Source organism: Perna viridis, chromosome 3, assembly GCF_037379345.1.
Source record: "Perna viridis isolate PV_CMFRI_1.1 ecotype Kerala chromosome 3, ASM3737934v1, whole genome shotgun sequence".
Taxonomy (NCBI): domain Eukaryota; kingdom Metazoa; phylum Mollusca; class Bivalvia; order Mytilida; family Mytilidae; genus Perna; species Perna viridis.
In genome coordinates, this window is record NC_142447.1 from 29,179,575 (window position 1) to 29,199,653 (window position 20,079).

Genomic DNA, 20,079 nt, shown 5'->3' on the forward strand with positions numbered 1-20,079 from the left:
ACAACAAATAACTTATTCGTTTTATGAAAGCATTCACAGAACTGATGAGTCACTCTACAACTATAAAATGAATGTTCTGATATTTCCTCATTAGTTTTATAGAAGGTGCACAACATGGAATCCTTAAGTTTTATTTTATACAAAAAACTATTTGCCGGGATAAATATTTGTAAAGGTAAATTCACTATATTATTGATTAAATAGTTGTTCATAAATTTGGGTTCGTGACATTCCATTAATTTCTCTACAAATTTGACTGTAGCTAATGCAATACTAATAAAGTTATATTGACTAATTGTTATTATATTTTTAATTTCGTTAGAGGAATACTTACAAGCTAAGTAGACTGTAATATCGCAAAGATTTACCTTGGTTCTCAAGTTATGGTTTAGCAATTAGTATCTTCGAATCCTCTCCTGGTTACATCCAGGATGACAACAAAGACTAACGGCTTCAAATGTGTTCAGTTCTTACTTTCTTACAGTTCTAACATTTTATCAATACTTATATGATAATTAGTATCTACTTTTGAATTCATTGTTTCGTAGCTAACTGGGTTATATGGTCAGGTGTTTAGGTAACGGCAATCCACTATCTGTAAAAGGTGTCACAAAATGTTTTTTTTTCTGTTAATGGTGATGAACCGAGCGACGAATTGTGCTCAAAACTGTTTAAAGGTTTTATGAGATCTGCTGTCCGTTTTGATGTCATAATAAAGTTAAGTATTGTGACGTCACAACTTACGACTAATTTTACTCTTATGATTTTTTTGTGAAAAGGGCTGCTGGCTTTTATTCAGTTGTCAATATATTTACTCATAGATTTAATAAGGTACTTTTACTTTCTACACACTTTCTCCTTGGAAAGATTGTAATATTGTATTTTAACTTGATTTTCGACAAAGACAGATGATTTCAGCAAACAATTTACAATAAGCACAGAAAAGCCCATTAGAGTGATTAATCTCTAGGATATATATTGTACGATTTCGATTTGTTTAACCGGTTAGTAAAATTAAAAAAAACGTTTAAAATTTGCTTGTTAACTGTCTATAGAATTACTGTTGAATAGTCAGTTGACCTGTGATGAACGTATCCATACTCGGTTATATTGTATACGTTCTTGTAAAATATGATAAAAACAAACTATGATTGGTGTCAAACAGTACTCAAGGGAACCAAGATTCTTGCGGAAATCAAAAGAATGTAATCCAGGGACAAAGAGCAGACATGGAAAACATACAAAGACAATAAGAAAATAAAGTAATTATAATAATACATACAAAATAACAAAAGTAAATGAGCAACTCGGACTCCACTAAAATTGGGAGCATTGACCAGGTGCACCGGTACGGTAAGCGTCCTCTGCTTTTCTGAACATTCGCCGAGTTGCTCATAAAAATTCAAGTCCGGGGTAGACAAAAGAGGAAAGGAAAACTATGACATTTTGAACAAATCAGTTTTTATGGTGCAGATGGATACAAGGTAACGATCCCTGAGTTCACGATAACGACCACAAAACTTCTGTAGTGATGACTTCAAACTTGTAACATCATAACCCTGTTCCAGAAGCCTAATTGTAAGAAGTCTAGCGCGATACAATAAGTCTGGCATAACGTATGAATTGTGATATGAAAACTCCATACGCAAGTGCTGAAGGAATGTTTCCACATATGAAAGGAAAATTGACAATTCTGAATGAAAAGTCATCACGTTTGTCGTAAAGTTTGGTGAATAGTTTTCCTATACCATCGATCCCTAAGTGTAGGTCAAGATACAGACACTGTAGTATCCTTTACCTCAAGTTCTTTTGGGTAGATGCGATGTATCAAATCCCCGAAACTAGGATTGCTTAACGACAATACGTCATCAATATAGCGGAAACTGAGATTAAAGGATTTAGCTAAACTTTCTATCTTTCGGATCAGATCAGCTATAACGCCAGCCTCAAAAGATGAAGGAATATGTCAGCAAATAGAGGAACACAATTTGTTCCCATTGGAATGCCGACCATTTGTTGAAAAATGCGTCCACCACACTGGACAAATATGTTGTCAATAAAACATCTTCTGTATATTTGGAATATGATTTGGAATTGTTTTATTTACAAAGTATGAGGAATCTCTTTCAAGAACTATATATATGTATCGAAGTGTATCAACGATGTGTAATGCTTTTTAAGTCGGGATTTTAACTGAGTATGGGGAATAGAAGTATAATGTGTTGAAAAATGATAGATTTGAATGCTATTATATTCTGATAATAATCTTGAATGGAATTGCGATCTTTCGAATTTTTCAGGATTCACATTGAATTAATACAATTACGGGAGTAATAAGTGTTGTGGTTTTGAAAAAAAGTTTTGAAAGAGGTTTGGTTGTACATTTTGCAGATCCAGCTATGTAGCGTTGTTTGTATGGATTCTTATGGAGATTGGGAATCCAGTATATAGACAGTAAATCACAATCATCGTAGAGAGACCAAAAGAGGATAGCACAGATTTATGGTTTTCCATTATCTCTTCTTTGGAGAGTGTAGTGGCCGTATAGGTCCCGATATATGGCAAAAGCTCTACTATAGTTTACATTTTAAAGAACTTAAATATTTTGCTGCACACACAGTTTATTTCATGCTGTAAATATTCCCTTCTTTGTACAAATATGTGATAAGCCTGAAATAAAAGATTGTGTCTTAAGGTACTAACTTCTGCTTGTTTATTAGTTTAAGATACTTTCTACTTTACCAATGCAGATGTATTCATTTAGACATTGTAAACAGTTTTTTTTAAATCTTTTTGACAAAATATCAAGGTTACTAACGATTACAATGTAACACCTCTCAATAAAAAAACATATATTCTATGACATATAACTTGAGAATATAACTAACGGATAAGTGGTGATGAGTAACTATATCCTTTATTCAATATACTCAATTATATTCAAAGTAGCGTTGTCTGAGATTTATATGAATGGTACTTGATTTTGAAAGTCTTATTTTACTTCCAGCTTTAAGAAGAGTTCGGGTTGCTTATCTTTTTACTGTAAAATGAGCGTGTGCATTCATTGCGTTATTCGTAGTGTTTATCTGGTTAATATTTCCGTTTTATGAAAACTTTCTCTTTCTGTTCGTGGTGTCCTTTATTTTATTTGAAACCTATCCAAAATATATGTAAAGCACATCGTCCATCACTGTTTGCGTATGTGTCTGTGTGCTGTATTAATCTATGAATCGTCTTTTTTCATTGGTGTTTTAGAACATTGATTTGCATTTTTTTTCTCATCGTTCATTTGTTTCAATCAAGCAGTGGGTTTATTGCATGATTATTTATATTAATCTCAGAAACATTTGAGAAAGCAACAAAGATTTGGAAGAACAATCTTTAATTCGTCAACTTATGCGTTGTGAGATAATGTAATAAAATTGTTATATCATTGAATTGTGTTCCTTGGAGAATTCATTATCATTGGCGTCGTTTTGTTATTTAGTAAGCTCCTTTGCCGCCTCCCCATCCACCGCCAACAACAACTGGTGCAGCAACAACGGCTTTGCCATATCCTCCCCAGCCACCTCCCCAACCGCCGTTACCCCAGCCCCATCCTCCCCAACCGCCGTTACCCCATCCCCATCCTCCCCATCCTCCCCATCCGCCGCCAAGTCCTCCTGAAAAAGAATGTTTTTTTATTTCACCAAGTTGGTATAATTTGCAGTTCAAATGAAGAATACAATCTATGAAATAATTGTATGATTTGTTTTTGTAATTAGTTTTTGTTTTGATTCTTTTTCTTTTGTAGATATGACTACATGTTAATTTAAGTCAAAATTTTAACAGCAATTTTATGTATGTTATTTATTATTCACAACAAATGAACACCGAAAATTTAGCGTTTTAGATGTGTACTTACTTCATAAAATCATACTTACATTTGGTTATCTTAGATGTAGGCTTAAAAACCTGTTATGTCAAGGAGCTTCAGACTTATTGGATTGAATTTTCAGGTTCAAGATTTATAAATTTGATTGTTTCCATTTTATCATTTCATGCTAATAAAGTTATGTTAAAATATTTCATTGTTTTCCTTTTTTATAATAACTTACAAAAGGATAACTCCAAAACTTTTGATTTGCAAACTTTTGTTGCAATTTACTTAAAGTTTAGCAGTTAGCATGTTACATTATACTATATACATGTTTGTATCTTAAAATCTATGTAAAAGATGTGTATTAGCATAATGTCGTCACAGTTGGAAGGTCAAAATCAAAACGGAAAAAATTATACAACGTAAAATCATCCAACCTACCTTTATATCCACCAGCTACTACAACTGGGGCTGCCCATCCGCCCCAGCCGCCCCAGCCGCCTAATCCTCCCCAACCTCCGGCTCCATATCCACCCCATTTACCGAAAGCTTGGGTGGATGCAGCGAAAGCAACAAGAACTAAGACAACGGCGAATTTCATCTTGCTAAATTATAATAGAGTATTAATGTATGATGTTAGAAATAAGAGGGTTGACGATGATGATGATACTAGCAAGGTACACATATCATACACAGGTTTTTTGATTGACACGTTACTATAAGTTTTCATTTTTTAATGTTCATTCTTTCTTGATACTGTATCATTTTGTAATATGATTTGCTTGTGTTGTTAGGGTTTATTTGTAAATGAAATATTGTAAAATAAGATTACAATTGACGGACCATACGAATTTTACATGGAACAAGAAACTATACTAATCATATTTTGGCTGTGCACTTTTGAAAAACAATGTATCCCATGGTCAGTACTGAGGTGAAAACGTATCTGTTTCATCTTACACCGCTGGCAGAGCAAGATGGATGGGAAAATCTGAAGCTTAAGATTTTTTTAAAGTTGCAAAAAGGCTCATTGTAGTTAGAGATAATTGAAATCTTCATCAAGTGTCTGATATTGCCTAGTATTGCTTATTCTGGTAATTTAGTAAACAATTTGGAAAAGTCGTTTTATACAATATGTACCCTCCTTTTCCTAGAAATCAAGTTGTTTGGAAAAGAAAAACATTATTTTGTTTAACCCTGATACATTGAAGATAAATTGAATAATTATGATGCTGCTTGTCAAAATATCGGAAAAAGTAACATCAAAACAAAAGTTCATTTCAGAGACATCAGAAACAAAATACAAGACCAAACGTTGAAACAGAAAAACGGAGACTACATAGTTTACAAACGTTTTGGTCATTTACATCACATTCCCCCTCTTTCAGTAAAGATGAATTTAGTCCTTTCAAAAACAACAGTAGCGATAACGTTTATTGAATCTACATATATCATTATTTGCATGTTTTCTATCAAATTGCTTCAGTTATAGTTTGAAATATGAAAAATATATTTTAAGCATACATGATCACATTTTACCTTTCTTTTCCAAATGGAATCAATATCATTTTCTTGAATGACCCTTTAACTTATAATTTTATGTATAGAAATTTAATAATGTTGTTCTTAATACTACTGAAAGTGCTAAAGGTATAGCAATTTTTTTTGCTTTATTAAAGAAATGTGTTACATAAAAGGAAAATCGACACAAATCCCTGACAAAAATATGTGTTAATCTTACCTGATACTTGTGCTAGTCGAGAGGATCTTGACTGTGTAAGGTTCTAAAACTCGCGCATTTTTATACTAATTTTTGGTCTTGTTACTTAACCATTTTTTAAAGATTTGTCAAAATAAATCACATCCAATAAAATATTATGAGTGGCATAATTGTTGTTTTTTGGTTATTAAAACATCAAGTATTGTTGGTTGTCTAGTGAAACATTTGTTTTATGATGAATGGTTATTGTGTTGTTTTAAAAGACACTGATGGTAAGGCACAATGTTTCGATTCAGCATACTTTTCCATGATGAATTGTATTCTATCATTTAGGTAAGACGGATTTTGTCATGAATACTAATAGACTTTGCAACAATTGCTGATTTTTTTGTAACTAAACTCCTTCATCCATCTTAAAAGATGTCTTTAATTTTTTTAATCTGCGAAAGAATAATACTTTGATCCAAATCTAAAGAAGAAAACTTTGCTTTTTGTCTAGTTGTTACCTTGATACTCATATTGTATATCACCCCATCCCATTTTTCATTTCATCATGATTTCATATTCATTGTATTATCCAATTCATGTTAATTGCCTGATATTGCTGAAATATTGCTGCTCGGGCGTTAAACCCCAACAATCAATCAATCAACCTCAAAGTGATATAGAATTTGAGTTAGGGAAGGATTTAAGGAATATCTTTCTGATGATACGCTATCACAGGGAATAATTATAAGGGCATGGTGTTTTATATTTGTTTTATTTGTGAATGATCAGTCTAAAGGTATTTTATACGTTTTATTTTTATATTAACGTATCAGAACCTCTATTCGCTACACTGCTACATTGGATCAAATTGATACAGGGAAAATAGGTCTGAAAAATTCCCAACGATGTTTGAACTGTCAAATCTACGAAAACATTTTTTGGTCGTTCCCTCCGCGGGACTCGAACTTGTACCGCTGTGGCATCTATGGGTCATTCCTCCTCGTAGGATAAATCTACGGTTGTAACTTAGTACACGATGTATGGTAGTACGGGACAGCTCATCTAGGTGTTGTTATAAGGGATAGAGGATCAAATTAACGGTACATAATATATATATATATGTATCTTTAATTGTTCTTAACTGTTTACAAAAAAGACATGTTTTCATACATGTATATAGTTCCCAATTTGTAATTTGTATGTTTTGTATGCAATTTGTCTTTTTAAAAATATAGCATATCTCACAAAAAACATAATGTTTCTTGTTGAAAGTGATATGGATTTTGATTGTAAAGATATTTTGGAGAAAATACTAATTTTGTGCTTTCAAAATTAGTCGTTAATCCTTGTTATTAATTTCAGTTGCTTTATTTGAATTAAAGTTTAAAACTAAAGAACTCTGAAAAATGGTAAAAAAAGAATTAACAAATAGCATTTTTTAAAATTCTTAAGTATTGCATAATGCTATTATTGTATAACTTATAACAGAGGGAAAATTGGGAAGAAATTTGATTTTACTTGGGAGAAGTTTGGGTGATTAATTGTTTTTCTACGTAACCATTATTCAGCGTTTTAGAAATAATCTCCAAATGAAAGTATAATGGAGTCTATGTATGTGACAATTATGAATTTCTAATGTGTCTTAAAAGACTTGTAGACAAGAATTTTAATGAGCTACGTTAAAGTGCATTTAAGTTACCGACACAATACTATTAACCATCAAGCCACAAAAGTATTTTGCACCACCATCTATCATAAATAGATATTACAAAATATTTATGAGGAATAGTACCCCAAAATAATCGTTCGTGTGTTTTCCGTGTACTTCATTATTTGTTAATACGGACTTTCTTTTTACTATGCCTGGAGTTAATCGGTAATTTTGTTATTAAACTTGATTTGTCGCAAGATTGGCTTATTAAAAAAAACTGAGGTCATTCAGTTAGCATATTTGAAGAAAACTTCAAAGTCAAAAGGAATGAAAAGTGAATAGAAATAGTTTTCAAGACTTACATTAATGTATAAATTTTGGAAGTTGGAGAGTTAGTACTAATAAAGAGTAATTAATAGAACCAAGATTATGGCGGAAATCAGAAGAATGTAACCAGAGATAAAATGGAAAACAGACGATCACAACAAAGAAAATAACTTAACTAAAATGATACACACTAAGTGACAAAAGTAAATGAGCAACTCGGACTCCACTAAAAACTGGGAGCATGGACCAGGTGCACCGGTAGTGTAAGCGTCCTCTGCTTTTCTAGAAACATCAAACGAGTTGCTCAAAAAAGTCAAGTCCGGGATAGACGAAAGAAGACAGGAAATCTATTACACGTTGAACAAATCAGTTTTCATGGTGCAGATGTATATACCTAACAACCCACGAGTTCATGATGACGACCATAAAACTTCTGTATTGATGACCTCAAACCCTGTTCCAGACGCCTAATTATAAGTCTGCGTAGTTACGACAAGCTCTGGTATAAGTTTTGAGTTGTGATATGAAATCTCCATACGCAGGTGCTGAAGGGATGTTGCCACAGATAAAGGAAAGTTGACAATTTTGAAAGAAAAGTCATCACGGTTGTCGTAAAGTTTATGCATTAGTTTTCCTTTACCATTGATCTCTAAGTGTAGGTCTAGATATGAGGCTACCTTTACAGTGTCTGTATTATCCTTTACCTCAAGTTCTTTTGGGTAGATGCGATGTATCAAATCCCTGAAACTAGGATTGTTTAAAGATGGTACGTCATCCATATAGCGGAAACTGGAATTAAAGAATATAGCTAAACGATATTCTTTCTTTCGGATCAGATCAGTTATAAAGTCAGCCTCATAAGAGTGAAGGAACAGGTCAGCATGTAGAGGAGCAAAATTTGTTCCCATTGAAATACCGACCACCGTCTGTTGAAAAATGCCTCCACCACATTGGAAAAAAATGTTGTCGATCAAACAATTCCAGCGTTTTGGGGAATAGAGGTATACAGTGTTAAAAAATCATAGGTTTTAATGCTATTATATTCTAATTTTGAATTGAGGGTCTCCAGAAGATCTTTCGAATTTTTCAGGATCTACATTGACTTAATACAACTACGGGAGTAAGAAATGGTGTGGTAGGACTGGAGACCCTCTTTGGCAGCTGTGCGTATAGAAGTTAAAAGTTTGAAAGAGGTTTGGTGGTACATTTTGCAGATCCAGCAAGCTGTTTGTATGTGTGATTTGTTTGTATGATTCTTGTGGAGTAGGTCCTATCACTACTATTATTTTCTACGTCTACCTCTGATAATAACCATTGGATGTAATACGTTTTGCAGACAATACAATGTTGTTTTGGGCTTTTTCTGCTGGTACGACAACATATTTGTCATGTATAGTAGACAATGTTTTGCTACCCCGAGTCTTTGAAAACTGATGTAGCATTGACATTCATTGATCTACTTTAAAAATCTTTCCATTGTTTCAAAATTAAGGACCTCATGGCCTTTTAAAATACTGGCTTAATCTCAAGCTCTGTTCATTTATACCCTCTTGCAATTCTTTGATTAATATCATAAGTGGAAATATAGGGTATGGATGTTGTTGTCCTAATAGATCAAATATCATGCTTTAATACTTGTAGTTGCTAAGACATGAACATTTGCCAAAGTAAATCATGCAGAAAATGTAAGTCCAGATAACCTATATCTGGTAGGAATGTTGGTAGGAACCATACATCAATGCACTAACAAATTTGTATCCTTCCAATAGTGAAAGTCGCGGTGATTTTAACCGAAACTTTAACAGAATAGTTCAAAAAGTTTCAATGCGTTATATTTTTGTGTGAATCCTGCTTACCACCCAAGATGTATGCACTGACCAAATACCATTCCTCGAGCACTAATAATTGTGGAAATTGGCGACCTTATTTTGCTACCCAAGATGCATCTGCTAAGCAAAGTGGCTGAGATTTTGGTCACCAAGGAGTATGGATTCTTCTTCGCAAGAAAATGGCCGAGTGGTTGCGATTGGAAAAATACGCCGTACATTCGATATTGTAAACCCCAAACCAGCAGGTCTGTTTAAAGGGACGTATGTCGTAATGTCGTAAACATTAAAAATCGCCCATATATGTTTTTGTAAAATTGAAACGCATTTTCTTGAGAAAAACTATTAAATTTCAATATGAAATTAATTTATAAAATCATTAACTCTCGCATTTTAAAAACGTAATAATTACTGTAAAAAAACTTTTAGGGACGAGGCAAAATACACATAGTAGCAAAACTGCAACTCCGAGTACAGTGTTCATTTATATCAAAGGAAAATAGTGCATTCACGCATAGCATATCAAGTAAATAACTAGTGCTTTTCGTTTCTTAAGATGTCGAAACACTTATTTCATTTATTTGCAGAATAACTTATTCAAGCATCTCTCTAAAAAGAATCTTCTGTTTTAACCTTCAGAAACAAATATTTTCAGATCAACACTTCATCTGTTACCCAGTGTATCCAATTTTGTCAAGTGCTTCGAAGCTTCATTAGTGATAACGCCACTTGAAATGTTTTCAAGACTTGGATTAGAAAAAAATCATAAATCATAAAAGTCATTCTAGGTTAATGACAACGATATTTCTATTTTATCAACGAAGCAACACGGCTACCCATTTCACTAAAATGTTACCTGACAGTTGTCCAGTATATTTGTTACCAACACAATGTAGTATCGTGGTTCTCTTCTCCAGTTATGTATTTTGATGATCTTCCAATTATACAGAAAACAAATAATTTCTGTCACGTGGGCAATGGTAGGCATAGATAAACAGGATCTTCTCTTGATTTTACAATATTATACGAAACCACGTATTCATGGATCAAATGAAATGCATGCTATAGTATGTTGTATTTTTTTTTTGTTTTTGTTTAAAACGTCGCAATACGATAACAGGTTATACAATATGTGGCGATACGCGATACGTCATTTGCATAGTTCTAGGAATAATACATTTTAGACAGATAGAAAAATATCTCAAATGTCATGTTTCAGTGGTACAAAAAAATTACAATACAATTACACTGTAACTCATTCAAATCTTCTATCTAAAAATATGTGGAACTTATTTCTTGAATTTCCGAAACATATTTAACAAGTATTAATTGTGAGGCATACAGATTATGTTTGCCAGCAGAAATGTTTTTTTCTAACTGGCGATAGTAAAAACTAAACTTTTACATTTGCAAGTTTTTATAAATTAAAACTTGAATGATTGACTCTCGATCTTTTAAATGTGTAGGAAATTCGGAAAACTTTTACAAGTGGGAAATTTCTCGCGGACATAAATTTACCAACCATCGATTTAAAAGTCGCGAGAACATTTATGCTCTTGCAAGACTGAAACTTGCTTGTCGCATTAATTTGTTTTGAATGTTTTAGGTAAGGTCATTGCCATAAATAGGTCAATGGATAAATTGCCAATTTGTGGTTATTGGTCATAACTTGTTATATATAAGTATATACCCCCTCCAACAAACAGAAGTGGAATGCCAAACTTATAAAACGTTTTGTCTCAAATGCCAAAAAAAGTTATAAACTAGATAACTTTCTAAAATTAATCTCAATTCTAAAATTTTCGAGTAATTAAAAAAATAGATTTAGACTGTTTGCTGGACTCTTGTAATAAAATGAAATTAAGGGAGCCAGCTTGTTATTACTTCCCTTTTAACAGCTTAATAAAAAACCACAAAATTGTGACTATTAACCACACATTAGCAAATGGATTATTCGTCCCTAATCGTAAAGTTATTACAGCTGCTATTTGACTATAATCGTAAGGTATTTACTAATAAACTGTTCCAACTTCTAATATAACTTTTCAAAATGAGGTATGATGCACACTTAATTCATGACATGTTTTGTTTGTACGTGTAGTAGTTATTTTTAACAAAATAAAGTATACTGTATCCATACTGTTTAAATATTTCGTTTCAGTTGGTAATTTACAAATATCTATCAATTAACTTATGAAAAAGACAAAAAGAAATAAATGTAGATGTTGTGATGATCGACTTCAGTATATGAAAATAATTATGAATATCATTGCATTATTTGCATTACAACATTTTTTATTGCAAAGTCTTTTGAATATAAGCAATTTCTTGTTTTGCATTCTTGTCAGAGACGTCTCATATTAAACAAATGACGGGTTAATGAGTCTTAGCTGTACACATAATCTACATTAGATCTGTTAAAATAAGCTGTAATAGGAATAATCTTATTCTTCATAATTACTTATGAAATGATTGTATATTAATGTAAGTATATAACTATTATATATGATGTATCTGTTTTCATTGTACATTACAGTAAAATATGGTTGGTTGCTAGAAAAGTTCATTAAAATACTGTTCGGGTATAAAAATCTTGTTTATTGTTTTAAACATGACGATTATAAACAGAATTAAAATCAACAATGATATTAAAGATCAGTGTTTTGTAATGCTTCAAAAATAAAAAATTAATAGAAAATCAATTAATTGATAAAAGAACTATGTCATGACATATGGTTCTATCTATCTAAATGTTGACCGATTTGACTCGATGTGACGATTTTTTTTTAATTTTAAGTTTGTTTTCAATATATGATATGTTTATCTCTTATAAAGAATATTGATTTTCTATTTGATCTTGGTTATAACTGTTATACAACATTTTCTTTTTCAATATTGAATTTTTGAACTACTTATTAACGACCTATCATAGATAATCCTTAATTATTCTCTGCATTTAGTGGTAGTGGTTCTTTTATTTTAAGTACAGAAATGTACATACACTGTAACATACTTATATTTTATGGGAAGTGTGCAAGTGACATGTATTCTTGATTGTCGACCTACATACAAGCAGAGATGGATTCAAATACGTTTAAAAGTAATTAAATACTTTCAATTACTTTGGATTTTTTGTCAAATACATTACATTGCAATTACTTTGATTTTTGAAATGTATTTGATTTTTTCAAATACTTTTGAAAATTTACTTTTCAAATACTTTATGTTCTGAAAGACCACAAAAAATGACAAATAAATAAATTCGTAAACAGTATAGCAGAATCAAATTGTTGCAAATGAATTTTTCCTTAAAACTAATCACTTTAAAAATAGAAAAAAATCATTTCACTTTTAAAACAAACTAAGTTATCATTTTTTGTTTGAAACTTTCTTAATTACTTTTACATCTATTCCAATTTCATATAATGTTATTATTTAGGTGTCTAAATATGACCTCGAGGCGCTGGGGGTACCAGGTTAATGACTGTCTAAGGTTAATAAAGATATTAAATAAAGACAGAAACAAAATTGTTTGAAGTGTAACAAATGATCAAAGGTGTAATTAATTTATTTTGATGTTTGTTAATATACTCTTTTGAAAAACATAACTGAAAATATATACTGAAATATATATTGAAAACAAGCCAATACTGGTTTATTGTAATATTGTTAAAAATATAATTATTTTATTTATGTATTTGTCATATTGTTTGATCAATCTTGCCCTATTAGCTTACACGGGTACCTCTAGAAAACCAGTATCAGAAATATTAATTTATCATTAAATTGCAATGTAATTGAAATGTGATTGAAAAGTATTCTAAAAAATCTTTTTTTTTTCAAAAAGTATTTAAATACTTTCAAATACATGTAATTGAAAATTCCTTCAGTAGGAACCTTTGCGCTCCGCCGCAGGAGGTTAAATTGCCCGACCCTACCCATCCCTCCCTTTTTCTTGTGGCAATCAAAATTTGTCGACCCTATTATCCTTGTGTCCCATTCATTTTTTTTTTTATTTCATCATCATATTTCATGTTCATTTTATCATCCCTTTCATGTTCTTCGCCTGACTATAGCTGAAGTACTGCTGCTCGGGCGTTAAACCCCAACAATCATCAATCAATCAATCCAAAATGTTTTTTTATTGTAATTGATTGCAATTACTTATTTCAATCACCCCTCCTGCTTACAAGTACATAGCAAAACCTTGTCATATCGTATTTTTGACATTTCGTGTTTTTGTAGACAGGGCCAATTTTATATGATATACACTCACTATCTATTGGTCAAAATAGTTGTTTAGAATTCTATTACTATTACTATTAGTTTATGTAGGTCATTTGCTTAGTGGTGTAAGAATATTAGCATACGAAATAAGGTCAAAAGTATAAAAATAAAATCTAAGGAAGACAACAAAGGTATTGAACAATTCAAAAAGCATATAGTTTCGTATATTCATCTTCATAAGTGTAAGTATTAATTGATTTTATGATAGTGTTTTAGAATTATTTCTGATTGGCAAACCATCTGTCTGAATTCCACAGCTTAAGACAAGTCACATATTGTTTAATTATCAAATAAACACTGAATTATCTCAATGTTGATAAATATTTCACAGTATAGAGACAATAGTTAGACATATTTTATAAGTAAGTTATTATAGTGTTGTATATGTCAGACAGACAAATATCAGTGGTCAACAAATCTTTTTGGCTTCCCCCTTTGGACAATAGGCTAATCCATTACAACTACAAGTACAATGCCAGGAAATACAATTATTTTCAATTATAAAATTAAGAGTGTCCTCTGTAGGATTTTCCCTCAACTATACATCTCCAGCACATAAATAAACCTTGCACTGTGCATGCAGCTTGAAGCAATAACAGTGCAACCATAATGGGCACCATTTCATTCTACAATATAAAAAATATAGAAAATAAAAATAGAATGTAAGTTAGCTTGAAATGTTTTAGCGATGATAGAGTTTAAACTAAAATTGATAAACAGAAACTTCAGAAAATACAAAATATATTTATGCTCACCATAATTTTTGCTCTTGATGAATATCTCTTAGTTTTCGGAAAGTTCCCAATAAGTATACTATCAAAGGTATTTCAATCATGGAGCACTTCACATAGGGTTGAATTCATGTCTGGTTTATGACCAAAACTGACTTGTAATGAACTGATTTTACATGTATGCATCATTACATAACCATGGCCGAGTTAAATACATGGTTGACATTTGAACATATTTTAAGTATAAGCATAGCTAAGAATGGTGCAGGGGCACATCCATATTTTTGTTAATTTTTTGTCAGTGTAAATACATCCAGAATATTCTGATTGTTGCTAAATAATTTTATCAAAGAAACACGTGGCGCTTACAAAAATCCATATTGAAAAACATGTTGCGTTAATAGACTTGGCCACTAACTTATTTCTCTCGATGACCGATTTGTTTAAACATTTGTATCTACGGGGTTATTCAATCCTCACTTTTAGAGTTCCTATTCCTGAAAAAATATACCATCCAACAAACAGTCCTGTCTTAAGTAAAAGCTATCGTAGGGACAGAGAGGAATACTGGATGCTGACTAGGCACTGCAATACCTAATGGGTGCAATGACAACATCAAAAGTATAGGAAACCTTTCAAGTCAAAATAACGGAAATGTGATGAATATATTTTACAAAAAATCAAGACTGATAAGGAGTCACGGCCATTGCCACTATACATAACCTATGATGCATGATGTCTTCATAGATGGTCTTCTTCCCTTCATACAAAACCTATTAGACTTCGTAACATTCGAATTAAACTCTATTCTATACCTTCACTTTACTACACTCCCTTAACAAAACAAGTCTTGACACTCCTGTTTCTGAACAAACCTTATCATTATACACACTTTTGGCCATCAACTTGGACACTGGTTTCCACAGACTCTTTAAACCAGTTTGTGTTAAAGTTTATGATGAAGAAAAGCTGTCATGTTTTCCACTACCGTTTGTCAACAAAGGTATACCATCACAAAAACGTCACGAACAAAATCCCGCCGTATTTCAAAGGCATTTTCCGCCAGAATAATGGTTCCCCTGATTACTCTTTTAATAGGACAACTAAAATGACTGTTAATTTTGTTTCGAGTAATGTGTTTGTTTTGTTTTGGATTTGATGATGTTGTTTTGGTTTGTTTTTGTTTTATTTTGTTTCGTTATGATTTTCCTATTCTCTTATGTTCTGACATGCAACTTGATTTTTCATTTTATTCTATGCCTGATCCTATTTTTTCCAATACATAACAAATGGCTACCCACTAATTCATTCAATCATAGACTGCACTAAATAGAAATTGACTAAATACCAATGCAATTTACAATTTGCAAGATATAGGTAAAATTAAAATTGAATGAAATGAATCATAGTCATAGGATGTATACTTGATAAATATTTATCACACTTGGTTTAAACAAATAAACACATATATGTACATGCATCAAACATAGATACATTAGGGAGATTATTTGCCATATTTTAAAGGTAAGATAAGTAATTGTCGAAATAATGGGCAGTATGATTGTTGAAAACATATTGGAAAGTCCTGAATTAAAATCATTGTAGTTGTTAACGGAATGTGATATTTAGTAGGGAGACATAGATGGAAAGAATTAACAACAACCTGTCATCATGGATCGAAACATAATGACAATGTAATGATCGAGTAGTACAATGTACATTTAGCATACAAAAAAAAGTTTGGTTTTCCTTTCAAAATGCTGACAAATGTAGGTGAATTCAGTATATTTAATATATTTTAACTGGAATACAAAATATTACAAAATGATTTAAGTCATCGCAAGAAGTTACACCGGAATAATTTGACTATACTCACAGTGGTGTTCTTTGATTTTACAAAAAAAATATGTATTAATATCTTTTGTTTTATTTTCATAAATTAGCTTAAAATAAGATGAATAATGATAATTCACTTTACGACCAACAACGCCGTGCCTTTGGTGTTGGAACCCTGAGATTATTCGGTGGATTGCAAATTGGGTTGGGAATCCTTGTGTGCATTCTGAGCATTGTTGGGATAGTTTTAGATGGCGTAGATGAGAACAAAGACTGCGAAGATCCTCCTTGGACTGACGAAGATTGTACAAATTATTGGGATGCTCCAACATTGCTGGGTCTCGATATTCCATGTTTGATTTTGTCTGGATGGGTAAAAATTAAAATCGATACATTATAAGGATATGGAATAATTATTTTGTATGATTGTGTAGGGTGGTGTCATCGTCTTTTTTTTTTTTTAGAAAATGGCATAATTACAAGTTCTTTAACCAGATTTGATCAGTAAGGCAGATTATATTCAGTTTTAAAAATTTTCCTTAAATCCTAGTATAATGTTTCTATCGTGTATAAAGATCCATATCTTTTTTTTCAGTTCATAATTGTAGGATGTCTGCCGTTTTGTATAAGTAACGTTAGGATGAACAGCTGGAGATGTCTGGTAGGAGTACTTTCTTGGACTTTGTAACAAAAATTCCAATAAAGGCACAAAGTTGCTTAGCTTAAGTAGTATCGTGTAATGTCCTTTGGACCGTCAAAACACAACCAGTCTGGACATAATATGATCATTGTCATGATTTAGAACTGTTTTAACATAAAAATTCAACTAAAAATACTATCTTAAGGGAAAATAGCCAATATTATAGATGTCTAACTGATTTAAGTGAGATGAGTTATTTCAAAATGTATAATTATTAGCCAGATGCCTGTTTAAATACACAGTCAAAAAGGATAATATTGTGAAAACAGCTATGGATTTTCACTAACGGTGTATTGTTTAGGTTCATTGAAGAATGAATTCTGACTGAAAAAGTGCAGCAACCAAAATTATTTTTCTGATTAATTTTATTTTGTTTTTTTGGTTTTTTTTTTGTTTTGTTTTTTGTTTTATATGGAAATAAAATTTTAAAAATAAAAAAATAAGGTTATCCAGATAAGATTAAAAATTGGTTGTGAGCAATTAACAAGTAAGCAATTATGTCGAATCAACTATACTTGTATTTGTATAATTTTGTACTCTCTTTTTAGAAAATATCTTTTATGGTATGTAATATTGTTGGCGCTTCGATTATCATACCAGCTGTGCTTAGCCTTGGTGTAGTGGGTAGTATAATTGTACGTTCATTTTATTCTAATAAATTTGTAGTTTTATAAGTTTTTGTTCTAAATATATAATGCAAATCTACCACTGAAATGAAGGGATCTCTTTTGCTAATTCGTGAATAGTAAAGCTCAAATATACAAATAGAAGGGGTTTTGCTAGAATTAATCTTTGGAAAAGATATACATTGTATTTCATTTTTGAACTGTAATCGGTATATTTACAATATGTATTAAAAAATAAAATGAGACTTTATCTATTCCAGCGTTCGGGCGACAGTTCTGTAGGACTAGCCACACTCCCAGCATTAGTAGCATTTGCTAGTTTCTTTGAGATGGTATTAGCGATTGTTGCAGCTTCTTTCTGTTGTTGCTGTTCATCTTTCGGAAAACAAAAAAATGTAAGAGAATGTATATAAGCTAAGGTGGAACACAGTGAAATTAAGATCTGAGTAAAATGTATACGTGAGGCAACAATTATATATACATGTAGCAGTATACTTAATGCATGACAGTAAACACAATTGGAGGGTACCGTCTAACACGGAGCAGGATTTGACCGAAACTGTGTATACCAGTATTGACCAAAAGGTGTCTGCCAGATTCAAAATAGAATATTGTTTTTAACTGGACTCTATAGTTGTATATCAAAAAGGTACTTCTATAAGGGAAAACAATAAAACTTGTAAAAAAAAAAGACCAATCGTTTAAAGTTAAAGAGCACATTTGCTCTCAGTCAGGCAGCCCTCTGTTACATTTCATATTTTATCTTTACATATCGAACTCTTTCCTAAAAATAAACAAATGTTGTAAAATATTCATCACAAGCTGATTTAAAAGTTTGTTCTCCATATAGAAGATACATGTATAATTGAATCTTCTGAAATAAAACATGCTTGTGACCCATGCACTTAAAGTTGATCTCAAGAATGGAAAAAAGTTAAATGTAATTATTTTTTTTCTTTTCTTGTATTTACGAATTTGTGACACTGTATTCGTTGGCTGGCTTATTAGTTTTTGTGTTGTCTTTTTAGACACCTGGTTTGGTATTTGTCACAACTGATCAGCATGGTAACATTGTCCCGATGCCTCAATCACAGATTCCACAACAATATTTACGTCCAGGATCAGGACAGTTGTCAGGTGGACAAAATATAGCCTCGGCTCCTTTAATGGGGCCTACGTACCAGACTGGTTTACAACAGCAACCGGGACCTACATACAATAACTACAGTACATTCACAGCAAGTGATGGTCAACCACCGCCTTACAAGTCATTGTAGACAATTTCATCGTGGTAGTCACTGCAGCTGATTGGATGGAGTTTTCGATTACAGTTAGCCTACATTTTAATTTGTTTTAGTTGTTTCAATGTGCATGAGACTAAACACAAAATGACTATTTTCCGTCTAGTGCTATCAATTATTTTTTATTTATTCCCTTCTTTCTTTATGTTTGAGTGCATTTACAACTATGCGTTAAAAGGTTTTGTACCGATAAATATAAGCAGATTAAGTTAAAAACATTGATGGGTCAGATATTTGACATACATGTAGTTACAAGTCATGTTTTTGTCCCTTCATTTTATCGAGTTATAATGATAATAAATTAAATATTACTTTGCAGAACAAAGCTGTTGGTTTATATTTGTAGGACAAATATTCAACAACCCATTTTTTCTCTTCAGACCTATATTCTGATTTTAAGTTCGTATCATTCAGTTAGCTTATGATAAAGCTTTGAAATAGTAATACCTTCCGTACATGACATAGTTAATGACCACCAAATCACATATTTTATTTGTTAAATTTTGCAATTGTGTTAAGTTATGATAACCCGTTTCTATTAGTGAAATTTAAAAAAGAGTTGATATATATTTAATTTTTTTTAGAATACAGGTGACCTACAAATATTTTAGAATATAGACTAACTGCACTTTATATAATACATATTCTGAGAAAGGAAAAATAGAAATAACATTTAGAAAGTGATTATCATGATGTCACCTGTAATCAGTTTGATATATATGTATTTTATTCATAACAACAATGTTTTAAAGTAATTTTATTAAAATAAATAAATCATAACTTCATATTTTTCCTACCTGTGGGAGATTACTGATGGGTTCAAATGATATATCGTTGTTTAATGTGTCTTGTTTTTTTTTTTTTTTTGTTGTTTTTTTTTTTTGTTTTTGTTTTTTTGTTTTTTTATTTTTTTTGCTTTTGCACTTTGAACTACTGCATGAAGGAATCCATGGAAACAATTAACCAATGTATTTCACTGAAGCAAACGCATTAAATTAATTAGAATGAGTTAAATTATTATACATCGTGTATTTCTGTCTTCAAATTATTTGCGCCAAAATAGTCCACCAAATTAAACGAATCACTGAGAACAGTCTCTAACTCATCAACCCTTAACCTTCAATTTCACACCCTGCATGCATCGTATTTGAAATTGAAGGACAATATTCATTTATTCAGATTTTTAGCTTTCGTATTTTTATAGATCTATAGTGCTTTTATTTAATT

General features: G+C 31.5%; 2 protein-coding genes and 1 long non-coding RNA gene across 5 annotated transcripts; 1 reads left to right on the plus strand and 2 right to left on the minus strand.

Moving 5' to 3' along the window:
- Nucleotides 1–3,365: 3,365 nt before the first annotated feature.
- On the minus strand, nucleotides 3,366–5,683 carry LOC148621770 (uncharacterized). The gene is made up of 3 exons (XM_088574010.1): nucleotides 5,601–5,683; nucleotides 4,301–4,464; nucleotides 3,366–3,662 (listed from the first exon to the last, which is right to left on the minus strand). Exons 2-3 carry the CDS (start codon nucleotides 4,458–4,460, stop codon nucleotides 3,484–3,486), a joined length of 339 nt encoding a protein of 112 aa, XP_088430136.1. The 5' UTR covers nucleotides 4,461–4,464; nucleotides 5,601–5,683; the 3' UTR covers nucleotides 3,366–3,483.
- An 8,233-nt stretch (nucleotides 5,684–13,916) lies between these two features.
- Nucleotides 13,917–14,582, minus strand: LOC148621771 (uncharacterized). The gene is made up of 2 exons (XR_015920860.1): nucleotides 14,414–14,582; nucleotides 13,917–14,284 (listed from the first exon to the last, which is right to left on the minus strand). It is a non-coding gene; the product is annotated as an uncharacterized LOC148621771 (long non-coding RNA).
- A 1,195-nt stretch (nucleotides 14,583–15,777) lies between these two features.
- Nucleotides 15,778–19,637, plus strand: LOC148621772 (uncharacterized). Of its 3 annotated transcripts, XM_088576450.1 has the most exons (6): nucleotides 15,778–15,913; nucleotides 16,333–16,598; nucleotides 16,821–16,886; nucleotides 17,474–17,560; nucleotides 17,812–17,946; nucleotides 18,580–19,637. In XM_088576450.1, exons 2-6 carry the CDS (start codon nucleotides 16,344–16,346, stop codon nucleotides 18,826–18,828), a joined length of 792 nt encoding a protein of 263 aa, XP_088432576.1. In that variant the 5' UTR covers nucleotides 15,778–15,913; nucleotides 16,333–16,343; the 3' UTR covers nucleotides 18,829–19,637. The 3 variants fall into 3 exon arrangements, with proteins under 3 accessions (XP_088432576.1, XP_088432578.1, XP_088432577.1); XM_088576452.1 differs by lacking the exon at nucleotides 17,474–17,560; XM_088576451.1 differs by lacking the exon at nucleotides 16,821–16,886.
- Nucleotides 19,638–20,079: the final 442 nt, after the last annotated feature.